This window comes from Kwoniella shandongensis, chromosome 3 (assembly GCF_008629635.2).
Source record: "Kwoniella shandongensis chromosome 3, complete sequence".
Lineage (NCBI taxonomy): Eukaryota > Fungi > Basidiomycota > Tremellomycetes > Tremellales > Cryptococcaceae > Kwoniella > Kwoniella shandongensis.
In genome coordinates, this window is record NC_089289.1 from 1,799,682 (window position 1) to 1,815,347 (window position 15,666).

The 15,666-nt window shown below is 48.7% G+C and overlaps 4 protein-coding genes across 4 annotated transcripts; 2 read left to right on the top strand and 2 right to left on the bottom strand.

Annotated features, from left to right (window-relative positions):
* Positions 1–4,656: 4,656 nt before the first annotated feature.
* On the bottom strand, positions 4,657–5,950 carry CI109_101999 (uncharacterized protein; the record flags this gene model as incomplete). The annotated part of the gene is made up of 3 exons (XM_032007686.1): positions 4,657–4,859; positions 5,102–5,461; positions 5,602–5,950. 3 exons carry the CDS (start codon positions 5,948–5,950, stop codon positions 4,657–4,659), a joined length of 912 nt encoding a protein of 303 aa, XP_031858032.1.
* A 248-nt stretch (positions 5,951–6,198) lies between these two features.
* Positions 6,199–7,152, top strand: CI109_102000 (uncharacterized protein; the record flags this gene model as incomplete). The annotated part of the gene is made up of 3 exons (XM_032007685.1): positions 6,199–6,489; positions 6,662–6,852; positions 6,969–7,152. The coding sequence occupies 3 exons, from the start codon at positions 6,199–6,201 to the stop codon at positions 7,150–7,152; spliced, it is 666 nt and encodes a 221-aa protein (XP_031858031.1).
* A 174-nt stretch (positions 7,153–7,326) lies between these two features.
* Positions 7,327–9,688, bottom strand: CI109_102001 (uncharacterized protein; the record flags this gene model as incomplete). The annotated part of the gene is made up of 10 exons (XM_032007684.1): positions 7,327–7,463; positions 7,521–7,732; positions 7,797–7,825; positions 7,903–7,995; positions 8,065–8,397; positions 8,506–8,717; positions 8,803–9,065; positions 9,137–9,222; positions 9,281–9,442; positions 9,512–9,688. 10 exons carry the CDS (start codon positions 9,686–9,688, stop codon positions 7,327–7,329), a joined length of 1,704 nt encoding a protein of 567 aa, XP_031858030.1.
* Positions 9,689–11,489: 1,801 nt separating this feature from the next.
* CI109_102002 (uncharacterized protein) lies at positions 11,490–14,836 on the top strand (the record flags this gene model as incomplete). The annotated part of the gene is made up of 5 exons (XM_032007683.2): positions 11,490–13,406; positions 13,481–13,607; positions 13,671–14,058; positions 14,184–14,649; positions 14,723–14,836. 5 exons carry the CDS (start codon positions 11,490–11,492, stop codon positions 14,834–14,836), a joined length of 3,012 nt encoding a protein of 1,003 aa, XP_031858029.2.
* Positions 14,837–15,666: the final 830 nt, after the last annotated feature.

The window sequence follows — 15,666 nt, forward strand, 5'->3', positions numbered from 1 at the left end:
TCCCATCAGTGAGCATGATTTACAGCAAAATCATCGGTTGTCTGATCTGAAGGGGTTTTGACAATGTCTTGGATTCATTGTTGATAGAGTGGGATCGGGGTAAGCTGTTTATATGGACAGAAGCGGGATGGTGTGTATATAAGAATGATGTGATGTAATGTACGCTTGCCAGACCAGTATTAGAACGTAGAATAGTTCTTGCAACCATATGGTATATTGCATTACACATGAGATGTTGACCTACTGCTGCCATTCAGATCTGGTCCTTGACACAGTAAGAAACCGTGTTCATCATCATTTGCTCTCACAGTGAACAGATGCATAGGTTTATATACATGATCTAAAATAGCTTAATCCATCTTTTGCTGGTTTCGGGGCTGAGTCACCTGTGGGAGGGTCGATGGATGGGTGATGGCGATTCACAATGCCATGCATATTCATCCATGGCAGGGTGTGGCCTCAGCGGGTTGATGCTGAAGGTCAAGTGTCATCATCTGCAGCACCTCCTTACAGTACAAATTGCAAGCAGGGTCCCTATGGGCAATTTCTCTAACTCATGTATGTATCATATCAGATTTAGGCCCCTAGATATCTGTGCATGCCTTTCCATCTATGTACACCATAACCTTCTCAGCGTTACATCCATATACACCTCTGTCATGAATGACAACTACCAAGCCCAACATTCTTGGGTATATCGCCAGAATCGGGAGATTCAGCAGAATCCTGATTATCCTGACCTTTTATAGTGTGATGCAATGCTCGGATAGGGTAGTTGGCCACTGGCTAGGCATTGTGTTATTGCAACCTCTCACCTAGTACATTCCGCTCAAAGCCCACTACTGTTTACCATACACCAACGTAGCCCCATTGGTCAAGCTTTCAACTTGTGCTAAGGATTCACTCCCTCCATAGGCAGTGTTTTCAGATTGCAGAACACTGGAAATGTCCTGCATGAACGACCCTCCTTCCTGGTCCAACCACCGGCAATGTAAACCTAAGAAAATCTGCTACTTGCTACAGTCATCAAGAAGATGGTACACTGCAGCCATTGAGAAGTGCAAGGCCAAACCTCAAAGCAAGATGTAGTATCTTGGTAATCCAACAGAAACAGCCAGATGAAGTTAACATTGCAGCAAATTGGGGTATTTAATGTTGTTGAGCACTGTGCTGAATCTTGCAATGCCTATCATAAGAAGGCAAATGTGATACAGCAGTGCAAACTTTTACATCAACCTTTTTGCGGTTGTCCCCTACCAAATCATAATCGGAGGATGTGCTTCATGTCAAACTGGCCAGATAGAGTCGTGTTGAGCAGGGGCATACAGGAAAAAGGGGCTTCTTGCTATAAATGGGTCAAGTAATCCCTTGCCAACACTGTTACACATTATGCAACATCCAACTCGCCAATCTTTTTTGTTAATTGTTATCGAGCTCTCACAGAACATGCCTGGCAGAGGATATGATGACATCTACGAAGATGACAAGTGACTCAATGATGCTTCAAATTGCTCACAAATTTGATACAATGAAAAGGCTGACATACATTTGGTTTATTAGACAGGACAACCATAGACTCCCAACTGGTGATGGCAAAATCTGTGACAGCAGCCAACAATTTGTCAGATGACAAATTGAGTGCATGCGAGACTAATCACGAGCAAGCAATCAAATGGCTTAGGGAAAGGTGGGAGAAGTCCATCTTATCACCAAATGGAGACCTGAGTGAAATTGCCCCAGCAATCTTCGATCAGGCTGCTACACTTGATAGGCCTTCTTCACTCACGTCACTGGGTCTTGTCCCTGCAGCATCTTGTTTGACTAGAACATCTCTCCAAGCCCCTGCACTGCTTTGTGAGCCTCCGACATCTTATGAAACTACTTCATATCCCAGTGCCAGCAATAGCGCTCATCAGGTTTTACAAATCCCCATTCATTTCTCCGGTGTACACAACAGTGCCCCTTATGCTGCTTGGCGCCTGCCTACTCCCCAGAACATGAAGCAGCATTCCTATACTGGTGATCTTTTCATTCATGATGTGCAATCTAGGGGCCATCCGTTCTGTGCCACTGGCTGCCATGATATCCCTGCGCAGTTCAGTAGAATGGCCAACTCTTCTCTCATATCCTCTGCTACAACTGGTACTGAAAACTCTGGGGGGCTTGAAGTGAGGGTCAGCCACCATACAGCCGGTAGGGACCAAGCTTTATGCACTGTGTTCAGGCCATTATTGATCTGCTTGTCGGGAGTAGGCCTGTGGTCAAGAGGGAGACTCTGGATTTTGGTGTTGCAGTCTCAGGGTGAGATGAGGTGATCATCAATAGGGACAGGGATCTGTTGCACCCATCAGGCATAATTGTTCTGCACAATAATACTGTTATTGAAGAGCTGTACATACACAAGAGAAAAGAAAGGAGCATGTGGTTAACATTATGTGCAACAAAAGATAAGAAGGCTAGGTGCTCATCAGGAGTCATGGAAGTCATAGTGAGACGATGCAACAGTAGGTATGTCAACATGAATATCCCCTCCATGCTGCCACATTTTGATGGTATGGTCGACAGGCTGGGTGGTGCACAACACAAAGGCTAGTAGCGACCCCATAAGCAACATTAGCCATACCAAAAGCTTGTTTGCTGAGGTAGCAGCTATATAGGTGGTTGAAGCAGACTCACATAGCATAGAATGCTGTAGTCAAGTGAAGTAGATCATAGACCACACAAAACACCAATGTTGCAGCTTCCTTTGCAAATGTGTGAGGGAAATGCAGCAAAAAAGAAGCCGTTCCTTCTTTTCTTGGTCAACCCCGGAGTATTGTGTAGTGAAACAATAATGAAACCCACTGGCTGTGAATTGCTGTCTTGTCCACCTTTTATGAAAGGAGCTTTGCCACTGCTGTCAAAAGTACTACCGAAGACTTCTTGCCATCATCTCCCCATGACATCATGATCAGAGACTGTCACTAGTTTGTGACAGCCTGCGGACCAAGCTATCAGTAGGGAAATAGGTTATAAGGGGTTCCAACAACCCAGAATCGATCCAGATTTCTCCCTCAGCCACTACATTCATCAAGTTACAACTTTTACCTTAATCACTCAGTTCCTTACATCAACAACTCTTTGGGCAATCATGCAGGACCTTGTGCATAGCTCTGAATATTTGAAAGTCTATCGTGAGCTTTGCACCAATGTATTAACATAAAGTGACTTGTTGACAAATGAGATGTTGCATCATCATCTTCTTCATTTTCTTAGACTCCTTGGAGTCAAAATATGCCAAGGCCGCAATGACAAAAGCATATGATCGGGTCATCAAATGGTCTGACAATCGCATTAGCAATGCCCAGAAGGATCCCTCACGTCTGAAAGAGGACATCACTTACAATCACGAACCTCTCCAAGAATTGAATCTCACAGACACCTCACAGGTCACTAAGGTTGTCGAAGCCATCCTTGATGACGCTGCTAAGTCCCGCGGCCTTGCAACTTCCACTAAAAAGTCTTCTGAACCTGCAGCATCTCTCCCGACCACTGCCCCTCTTGGTGATTTCTATGCTCAGTCTGCAAGCTACGACCCCAGTTCTGAGTACAATGCCCCAGCTCCCCAGAGACCCCTTCCAGTCACCCAAGGCTACCCTGGATACAGTTTCCCATCTCAGGGCTCCTATGCGCCATACAATCCCCCTGCCTCCCAAGGACCCCTCCCAATCCCTCACAGCTACCCTGGATACAGTTCCCAACCTCAGGGCTCCTATGCATCATACAATGCCCCTGCCTCCCACGGACCCCTCCCTGTCCCTGACGGCCACTATCTTGATGGAAACGGGTATCCGGTCCGTTCTCATGAACACACTTATGGCCAGTCAACATATGGCCAGCCACCCACAGGTTCATATTATCCCTCATCTTCCTACTATCAACCTCCCCCTCAGTGAGCCTGATTCACAGCAAAGACATCAGGTGCCTGATTTGAAGGAGATTTGGCATAGGTTTGGACTGATTGTGGAAGTGGGATGAGCTGTTCATACAGACAGAAGAGTGATGGTGTGTATATATGAACGATGCATAGAGAGGGATGAGCTGTTTATACATATACATATAGGAATGGAGGGGATGAGCTGTTTATACGAGTGAGAGCCAGGCAATGCATCAATGGATTATTACATGGCACCACCTGGCCCCAGCAGTTGTTCAGTTGTCTCTTGGTGCAGACTTTTGGTAGCTTGCAGGAGACTGAATTATTATGCGGCAAACAATCTACGCCAGAAACGGCGTCTTGAAAGTCATTCTCGCCATATGAGCGCAGGAAAAGAAACACCCGTCGTGAATTTTGTATTGTGTGAGAGCCACTATCGCGTCGTCGTCTAAAAAGGCATGGTCTTGAACGAGGTCAGACAGAACCTCAATTAGGTCCGCAACCCAGACCAAAAGTATGAGTGTGAACCAAACGGACTGAGGACGTGACAGAGTTTGTGTCCTCGCGCTCTTGCCTTTCTTTACGAGGGAATTCGACGGAATTTCCATCTGCAGTAGGTCGTGCAAACAATATACATAGATACGAGAAGACCAATCTAGCCAATGAGACCTACGCATACCATCCCGTGCAGCCACTATGATGCCCTCAGTTCATAAAACCCCATCACCACTGCCCACTGCTCATCTCGTAGATCCCTTCCTGACCATATCCAAGAACGTCTCCTTCGTCAAAACGTCCTCCTTGCCACCTCTTCCGAGGATATTATCCTTCTCCTTCTTGTTCTTCGGTCCGTCAGGTTTGAGTTTCGCTTGCGCGGAAAGGGAGGTGGTTGCTTCTTCGGCGTTCTTGGAAGCGAGCAGGATGGCGTTGAAAAGCTTGATGACTGGTGCAGTAGTAGAGTCAGCGAATGATCATAGCAGGAACAGTCAGAAGGTCGATCGAGGATAAAAGGGGTCAAATAGCGAGATGACGATATGGTTGCAATGTCGACGGAGGAGTAGCGGAGATCGAAGTGACAGCAAAGACCCGACGAATGAAGTCACAACATGTAAGAAGAGGAATCACAACCAATCTCCAAGATAGAGCCATACCGCCAACGTGAGAAGAACACCCTCAAACACTCACCACCTCTTTGAGCCACCTTTCTCAAACCTCTTTCAAACTCTTGACCGCCACCTTCCGCCCAACCCTCAATGACATCCTTCACTCTCGCCTTATCCTCCTTTTCTAGTTTATCAACTTTGACCTGTTTCTTAGCTTTGGCCTCTAACGAGACGGAAGCTTTCGTAGGCGGTTTATGAGCCGATAGTGCCAAGATGGGTTGTTGTCCACCTGATGTGGTCGCTTTAGTGGTGGTCGCAGCCGAGGTGGATTCAGGAGTCGGTTTGAGTTTCTTTTGTTGGGTTTTGGTTGTCAGTGGATCGGAGAGAAGGGATGTGAGTGTTTCACCGAAAAGTGATGCGGTCGTAGCAGGTCGTTTTCGTTCTATGAGAAGCCGGTCGAATCAGCTTCATTCCTTGCGAATTGCGGGATGGCTGACGGCAACAACCACGCTGCGATGCGAGTTGGTTCGTCCCCTCCCCAGATGATAGATGATAGACTGTATGGAGATCGAGGCGACTTACTGTTCGTGCTCTTCTTCACCTTTCCCTCTTTACTCTTCTCAATCTCTTCATCCGTATTCAACCCCTCATCATCCTCGTCACCTCCCCCCATCTCGACATCCTCATCCTCGTCGCTCTCTCCTCCGAAGCCACTAGCATTGCTCTCGCTACCACTCTCCAAGTCGGGTCCCTTTAATCGTTGTGACTTCTTGGCGATAGTAACAGAATGTTTCGCTTTGCCTTTCCCGCTACTTGATGGACCTGCTTTAGAGGTCGAGGTCGAGGTGCTAGCATGACCAGCGGATTTGGAAGGACCCGGACGAGAGGCAGAAGATTTCTTCAAAGCTGATTTGAGAGGTCGGGCTGACATCGTGATTCTATATATGGGTGTGAATAAAGTACGGAGATCAGATATTGTGAATAGGGAGATGATATAGTTGGTAGCAAAGTGGACACGAACTGATTCAAAACTTTGCTTGTCCCTTCGAAATTTGATTCCGTTCGTCCAACCTCCACTCTGCTCCCTGCGAAGGGGTACGTCCCACTCAATACACAAGTTCGTCTGTCTTGATCAGCTACAATCTCACTTCATCCTATGAAATACGACTAATCACTACCATGTCTCCCACCCTGTTACCGCTCTTCGCGGTCTTACTGCTTGCGACGTTGGCACTCGCTCAAAATACATACACTGTCCACCATCGATTCTTACCCCATCCAGCACCTTCCACCCCTCCCCCCTTCGTCTCTTTCGGCTCATTCACGCCCGTTGCAAGATCATTAGATCTTCAAGTTGATGCTTTGACAGGGAAGCAGGAAGTTGGACAAACGGATGATGGGAAAGGGTGGTATCAAGTTGGAGTGGCAGCAGAGGAGGATGACGAATGGTTGATTGCTTCAACGCGAGCTGTGAGTCTGCCATCCAATCTATCACGTAAATTACCTCTCAGCGCATCGGGTGGTGGCTCCTCCTGGAACCTAACGTGTATCATGGGTCTTGACCCACAACGATATATCGCTATCCGCTCATACGCTTCGGCTTTCAAGTGACGTTATTCTGATATCTTGTCCCAAACCACAGTGTTACCTCTCTTCCCCGCCCAAAGTCAGAATCCACATTGACGATTCCCTCATCCCGAGTCACATTTCAATCCAACCTTCGTCCTCAAGCTTGACATCGTGTCAAACAACCACCAACTCGACTTCTGTCAAACTGCCTTCCAAACCCGAGGAAATCGTCTGGGAGAGATATACTTCTGGAAAGACAAGAGGGTGAGTTTCTTATCCTGTTCTTCCCGCCCGTTCTTGACAATCCTCGTCTCATTATCCTTACTCTCCATCTTTGGAATCGCACCGCATCATACGCTGATTACATGACACGGGACCAGACCATCACTCGCTCCGCCTCCTCCTATCGACACGACTACCGGAGCACCCATCGAACCTGTTCCTGAAAAGACTTTCCTCGCCAAGTACTGGATGTATATCCTCGGAGCGGCTCTTTTCCTCTTCAGTCAATTGGCACCTGAAGAACCTAAACCCGCCGGCGGCGGTGGTGGAGCTGCTAAATGAGCCATTCTCCACAATACGATCAACTAGCGAAATCGGAGAAATAGCAGGCTGGATGATCAAGGTTTGATAATAGATGCATTGTATGTATGCAAAGTGAACATTGCTACTGTATACAACGTACATGTGCCTCATCGCTCCGAGCTCGGACTACAAACCTCAAATGCTGCACCTGCTTCACGCCCGCTTGTTAGCCCAAGGAGGGGCGTTATGCCCTACCCAAGGTCCGGCAGGTCCCACCATCTCAGGTTTGAGTTCAGCGATTGAGGTAGCACCGATATTTCGCATCGTGTTGGTTATCTCCTCCGCAAGGACTAAAAATCATGCGTAAGCCAACGAAGAGACGTATGGGCCCGTTATACTGTACTCACTCTGACAAACTCTGACGACACCATCTTCCCCATGTGTTCCGTTCGCATATAGGAACGTCCTCCCCAATCCTACAGCTTTCGCACCTAATGCAACGGCTTTTACGACGTCCGCACCGGATCTGATACCGCCATCCATCATCACGTCGAGCTTCTCGAATAGGTCGGGCCGATTACATCGCATCTCGTAGAGTAGATCTATTGGTGCTGGAGCACTGCGAGGATGGGACAATGGCATCAGCGCAAGTCTGAATACAAAACCAAAGAAGGTATACTCACTAATCACATTGTCGACCTCCGTGATTAGACTGTTGAGCGCAAAGAGAAAAAAGACAGTTGTCAGCATTTAATCCACCTACGTCGAGAACAGTGATTGTTCACGCACCAGTATAATGCCGTTCACGCCTGCCTTGGCACACAGCTCTGCATCTTCCATACTCTGAATACCTTTGACAATAATAGGCAAGTTGGTGTGTTTCTACGAGATCACGTACATCAGTCGAGCTTCCCAAAACACGTAACGTGAGAGAGCACCTGCACTACTCACTCTGATGAAATCAATATCTCCCCAGGTCAGATTGGTATCCTGGTATCCAGAGATAGCCTGACTAACACCCAGCGGCGCCTTTGATTTCTGTTGACCTTCACTATTTGGCGGAGGCGCGACTTGCGCTTTCGCTCTAACATCTCTCGTTCGTTTACTTCTCCAGGGTGTATCGACGGTGAAGATGATGGCCGATGCGCCTAATCGGGTGACTTTTTCTAATAAGGCGACAGAGGCAGATCGGTCTTTGTTCAAGTAGATCTGGAACATCACCTCTTGACCCTCTTTCCGAGCAGCCATGATTTCGTCAAGAGAGCATGAGGCATTGATGGAGATCTGTGAGTTTGTGCAGGAGAAGCGGATCAGCGTTATGAACCCATAACAATGCCAAGATCATGGTGGTATTGAGACTTGATCTCTATGGTGCAGGAAAACGCCACTCACACCCTGCACGATGCCACATGCTCCTGCGCCCTTAGTCAAGTTGACCTCTCCCAATGGATGTCCAAGCTTCGCCATGGCTGCCGGTGAGATGAAAACTGGTAAAGCAGTCTTCATCCCGACAAATTCCGTGTCCGTGCTACCTTCCGTAACATTACGAAGGATCCGAGGTCTGAAAGTATATCGTCGGAATGCGTCAAGGTTTTCTTGTGCGGCTAGGTTGAGAGGCAGCCATCAGTCTTTGCTCAACCAAGCACCGATACCCCCGGCGTTTGATGACTTGAACAGGATTCCACTCACTGATCTCTCTATCCGCTGCACTCTTGTAATAATTCCAAGCCGTCCCACTCAAAACCTTCTCTGCCCAATCCTCAAAGTCGTTCAATAACATCATCGCGTCCACACCCGGCATCTTCTTCCTATACTCCTCTTTCTCTTTCTCTTCCTCTGTTGGTTCTTCGTCCACTGGAGCGGGTACTGTGAGTGGATCCACTGGACCGATATGTTGTGACGGATCGAGAATCTCGAGCGCGTCAGGTGGATGTAAAGGTTTGAATATCTTCCTGTAGTATGGTGTATAAACACATCAGCTACGTCCTACAACTATTGAGACACCCAGGACGGATCGACTAACGTAGCATCTTTACCGGCATTCGCAAGAATGATCTCGGCCCCACCAGGATGTTGGTCCAAGAACTCGGTAACGTCGTAGATCTTCCCCTGTACAGTCGGATGGATGTCAGCTATGTCTAGGCGGAAAGGGAGAAAGCTAACTTACATCAATGATGACCCAACAATCGTCTCTCGTCTTGTGTTTTTGTACTTCCTCGTAACTTATTAGCTTTTGTCCTCCAGCTTGCTTCGTCCCAGCTAGATGATCGTGTTTGCCTTCATCCGCTCGGATGGGAGGTAGTAATGCTTGCCATGTAAGTGCGATACCCTGGTACACCGGGAGTCATGTCAGCACCTGGTATGAGAATGGTACATTACTTGTATGAACAAGACCGACCGTCGCAGCCACTATTGAAGCCAGAGCTATAGCCCCAGTCGGTCGACTGTGGACTTTTGTCGAAGTAGAGGCAAATCGAGCGCGGCTCGCTTGTCGAAAAGCAGATGTTCGCGCTGTTGTTGCGATGTACGATGACGACGCCGACGACGAGACCTGTCTTGCTAGTTGTCTGAACATGTTGTATCGCTATTTCTCGATGATTGGTGAAGAAATCAAGAACAGCTACACGAAGTTGTTAATTATAGATTTCAGCAGCGAATGGATTTCAATGTATTGGTACGAGTATAGTACACCTTTACCGGTCCGAAATCCCGAATGGGTGATAACAAGGTGTATGTGAGAAGGATCCACCTCGCTCGGTGTGGTTCTAAATGGGGGCAACATACAACAAACTGCGATATCCACTTGATCGGAGACAGGCACTCTTTTACCATCCTTTCCCAAGGTGTTATCTAAACACTCCCTCCGTTTAAGATCGTACCATTTCAACTGACCGAGATCTCTTCTGTTTTGGTATTTTAGGATGGCGGAATGATGACGGCAGATACGTAATAAGTCTCTTTGTGCCACAATTAAACAAACTGTGTGGGACTCTACCCAGAAAGCGGAGCGGTGAGGGGACGTTGTACTCTCTCCCGATCGATGGCGATGTTTTCCCTCACCGCCACGAAACGTGTTGATGACAGCTTTTTGGCATCTTCTAAAACATCCCAATCTGCGCTGGGTGCTGGATGCAACAAGAGAAAAGACGCATGCGGATCTTTGGTCCTTGTGGCTGAATGAATACCTGGCTCAACGACGATCAAGGCCGCTGCGATCTGATCTTCGCGCGCTGTAAAGAGAGTTTGTAGCAAGGCAGATCGACAATAGCGGCTATTGAACGATTTGGATAAAATAAAACCGCAGGACAGGACAGGTCAGGTTTGTCACCGTACCAGAGCCCAGAGCCCAACAACATTTTGTGTATTTTTCATTCGACTGACCGAATGCATAATTGCAGCACCAATGCTTGTCGAATCCCAATTTGACACGTTGCACAGAAAATAGATCGACGCTTTGATTGAACTGGCAAGAGACATGATGCATACCGTTACTTTTCATTAGGGTTGCTGAGAGCGGCTACGTAGCAGCAGCAGCAGCAGGCAGCAGTGTTTTCGTCGATGTGTGACTTGATTTGTAGAAAACGAGATATGAGCAAAAAAGGGTCCGAATCGCCACAATCGAGGGCTGATGATCGACCACCATACCGTGCACACCATACCGTTCTAGTGGAGTCGTATTCAAACATCATTTCTCTTTGCATCAACCCTCTTCATTCTCTCTCATCATCATCTCAATTACATTATCAATCTCCACAAGCATCGCATCTAGCATCTGTATCATGAACTCGACTTGTCAACGATAGACCCATTCATATCATATATCTTACAAGTGAACAAACACATCGGATACTCATCGACGAGCAGGAATCGGCTTCTAAGTGAGTTTCAAATCCCAGATCGTTGATCTTGATCTCCAACTTCCCCCTCACGTCATTTCGTCTCCATTCACCAGCAAGATCTTGCTTCTTTCATGCACTTCACTTCACTTCATACCCAACCTTGTTCGAGAACAAAGTTCGAGACTTTGCCTCTCAATAATCTTTAGTCTTCTATATCCGCTGGCATCGGATGATTAACAATCCATCACAACGTCAGATCAATCACTGTCTCTCTATTCTTTCATTCATTCTTCCGTCAAGCATCCCGCATATATCTATAGCTTGGTTTGTCAGTATACTTACTCTCCTTCACGATCAGGTATCACCACTCGGCTTCAACTAACAATTGTACCGTACATCATCAGCATCTTTCACACCGACACCGCCTGGATCGTTATTGCGAAAAGACAGATGTATTAGATCGAGGACATAACTTTTTGGCCACACACGCCACCACCACCCTCATCACCTTCATCACCTCTCGATCGGTGCATCGCCATGTCGTTTGTACCTTCCGCCTCTCATACCTCTAGAACTGCAATGTCCCGATCGTCTCCTCCGCCGCCGTACCGTGTTACTCCACTTTCGGCAGAGGAAGCGTTAAATGACCGCTCTTCCACCAATAACACCACTCTCAACAACCATTCCTCTTCTTCCACTTCTCAACTTGCCTCTATTACGACCGCCTTGTCCTCGGCCGGTGAAGCAGGTCCATCCCGATCTCGAAGACGAAGATTGTCATCCTCTTCATCCATGTCTGACAATTCACAATCCGGCTTTTACCCGACTCCCGATCATTCGACTGCCCCTACATCTCCACAACAATCAGTGGCTGGCGGTGGCGAGCGAATCTGGCGGCGAACCGCCAATGTTCCGCACAACTTCCGACGCAATCGTCGCAACTCACAGCCACACGAGGATGAGCACAATCGGTGGTTGTCAGAAGACGAAGGGTTAGGATCGGCAGGATCGAGCGTCAGGCCGAGACGGAGTCTCAGGCGGACGGCCAATAGAAGCACAGATCGAGATGATCGCGGTAATGGAGGTGGAGGAGGTGGCGATGCCGGCCCTACCACTCGATCGACCCGCGCCAATCCTCGTGACAAGGTCCTCACACATGACGATGCGATTGCAGGTATCGCAGAAGCGAAGATGCCTTCTCATTCACCCACCGGTAGACCCCATCCCGTTAGAACACGATCATACGAGCCTACTCCTTCCTCCTCTAGGTCGAATCTGCCCGTTGTTCCGGTCGATGTGACACAGCAAACCCTCGGCACTTACCCTCCCGATATTGCCCAGCTCGTTCCACCCCCACGGTCGGCGACTGAAACGTACGTCGGACTTGGCATTCGTACAACTGGTGCTGGTCCGATTCACCCAATTGCTTCTGGTAACCCTGTTACGGACGAAGCTGCTGCTCCTCCTGCGTTTGGCTCAATTCCAGATTTCGCGCGCGGTCGGGGAGGAGACGGAATCGGCGGCTTTGACATGCCTATGGCAGGGGGTTCAGAGGATGTCAACGAGGCCATGACTCGAAGTGAGGGGCAGAGGGCTTTGGTAGAGAAGTTGCGCCGAATTCTGGCCTGTGCGCTCTGTCCACCAACCGATGGTGTTACACCGGCTCTACACCACCCTGTTACCTTACCTTGTGGTCACACAATTTCTTCCAGTCACATCTCAATTCCGGCTCCACCTCCCCTTCAGTTCACTCACGAAGCGCCTCACGAGATCTATGCCGCTCAGCAACGACAACATCAACAACGGCTGAATCTATGGGCGGCTGTGATGTGTCCGATCCCGACTTGCAAGCGGTACAGTCCCAGCGTTGGGTCGTCTGCGGTTTTGTCTGATATCGCCGATCTGAGTGCCGAAGGTGGATTCATCAGTTCCGGTGCTCAACGCGGCGAAATGCTTGCCTCTGGTGTCACTTATTATCCACCACCTCCGCAACCTCCTGCCTACTCGTCAGATCCACCACCAACCGATGGCGGATCTCCTCTGCTCGATATCTCGGTTGAGAAGGTCTTGCGTTTGGTACAGAGGGAAATGATGCGGGTGGACGAATCGGACCAGGACATCGGTCGTGGCGGCAATGAATCAGATGCTACCGAGGAGTCAGACGAAGAGGAAGAAGTACGACCTTCTGGCTCTCAGGGCGACTTGGCGAGAGACTTTTCCCATCTTGCTTCGCCCTCTGTTCGCACGTCACGACTCAACGCGGAGCTAGGTGATTCGGCCATGATTCGTACATCCTCGAAACGTCGGAGGCACGACCACCGATCCGCTCAACGGATGCGACCAACGATGAATCAAGTCGAGGATTGGCCATTTGAGAAAGAATTGGGAGGTATGCTGGAATGCGACGTCTGCGCACTCCTTTTGTACGAGCCTGTCACCACCCCCTGTCAACATGTAAGTGTTTTTGCCTTCGGTGTTCTGACCTTTACGTTATCCGAGACATTGGCTGATCAAGAACCCTTCGACAGTCATTCTGCTCTAAATGCCTTTCACGTTCACTCGACCACTCCTCAAGGTGTCCCGTGTGTCGCCAAGATCTTCCGAGTTTTGCATTTTTCCAGGACCATGCGGTGAACAAGGTCTTGGTGACAATCCGTGGGTCATCAAATGAACGCCACAAAGTATTTCAGCGCTGATCCCTTGCATGCAAATTTACAGTCAAAACCGCTTTCCCTGCTGAATACGCTGAACGTCAAGCTGCGATCGAAAGGGACGAACGGGATGCACGTCTCGATACACCCATCTTCGTCTGTACCTTGGCGTTCCCTGGCATGCCGACGATCCTCCATGTGTTCGAGCCCCGATACCGACTCATGATTCGCCGTTGTATCGAATCCACCAACCCTCGGTTCGGAATGGTACTTCCCGCTCGAGGGACTGGTGCGCCCACACTTCAAGGAGTCATGGAATACGGAACGATGTTGGAGATTCAAAGCGTTCAGATGTTACCCGATGGCCGAAGCATGGTTGAAACCGTCGGTATTCATAGATTTAAACTTTTGGAGAAGGGCAACCTCGATGGTTACACAGTGGGCAGGATCGAAAGGTGAGTTTTCGAATTACCGTATTTGCGAAGCTTTTTAGAGTTTCGGGCGGAAAGCCGGATCAGTGGTACCTGAGTAAATCGTCGTAATAATGCTAATTATTCTCGATCTCGGAAAATTCTACCAGGATCGATGATGTCTCACCGGAGGAAGAAATCGTCATGGAGCGCGAGGCCGTTTCAGCACGTGCTGTGGCACTTGCAGCTTTGGCCGCGGCAGCTTCGACTTCGACTACGACTACGACGTCGCCGACACCCCCAGCGGCTGCCAATACGGCCTCCGGTGCATCATTGGTGCCGAGTATTCCACCCAACGTGCCAGGTGCCGTTAATCCCCTTGCATTCGGTGGGAGCAACGGTATCACCAGCGGTCCGGTAGACTTTGCAACCCTCGCATCTCAAGCAATGTCAACCGCATCTTCGGGTACTTCGATCGACGACACGCCCGAGACGACCGAGGAGCTCATGACGATCTGTCGGGCGTTCATTGATCAACTGCGAAGTGGGAGCGCCCCTTGGCTGTTGCAACGACTCAACAATACCTACGGGGTGATGCCAGAAGATCCAAGCGAGTTCTCATACTGGATGGCTTTGGTAAGTATCATCGACGGATGCATGGGACGGGGGCGAGTGATGACAGTGCTGACTTTGATGATACGTCAACTAGGTCATGCCAATTGACGAGTATGAGAAAGCGAGGTTGTTACCTATCCGTTCTCCTAGATTGAGGTTGAAGTTGATCGTACATTGGGTCGAATCGTTACGGTCATCCTGGTGGTGAGTACCTTTATGTTCTCATGTCTGGTAGAATTGAAGCTGATCAACCGGTCTTGTGTCTCTCAGGTTCTCGAGCGGGTGCGTTGACGGTCGATTGAGCATTTCGCTCCCCAAGATAGAAGTATCTTTGCTGACTAGCCTCCTCTTCCTCCTTTTTGGTATTTGGTTTTACAGGTGCGTGGTCGGTTAGATCTACACCACTTCAACAGGTTTGGGGAAAGGTTATTTGTTGTGCGATTGACTTGGGTGTCGGTGTAGAGTTGCGCGATTAGTCCATTGGTTCGCGTAGCGAGTATGGCGGCGTGAACTTTCGTCGTATCGATAAGGGGGAGACTCACAAACATATGTGGTGTAAGCGGTCATGGGGGAGGAGGTCATTTTGTAGATTTCTGTCTTGTTTGGACAGACACGTTTGGTAGACATAATTCACACATATATCATATTATCGTTTGTAGCTATACTTGTTCATTATCGGTGGATACACCCTGTGCGAGCGATGTAAGCGTGCGCATTGTATACGGTTTGAGGATCATGATGGTGTGAGAGATGACTTTGGGAGAGTGATAACGACGAATGTGCCGCACACGAAACATCCCCAGGCGCCAATCTTCCGAGACGTTCATAAATGTTACTGAATTCCGAAAACGCCCTCATTTGTACCGCCGACTTCGTTCATTTGAATGGTGCAGTAATAACTCAGTTATAAGAGTGACATTGGTCTACGATCCTATCCACCCTCCACTATTCGCGTGACAGGACGCCAAGCCAGCTGATCACTAATGATATACCGAATGGACTATCATTGACATCCATCCATCCATCCATCCATCCATC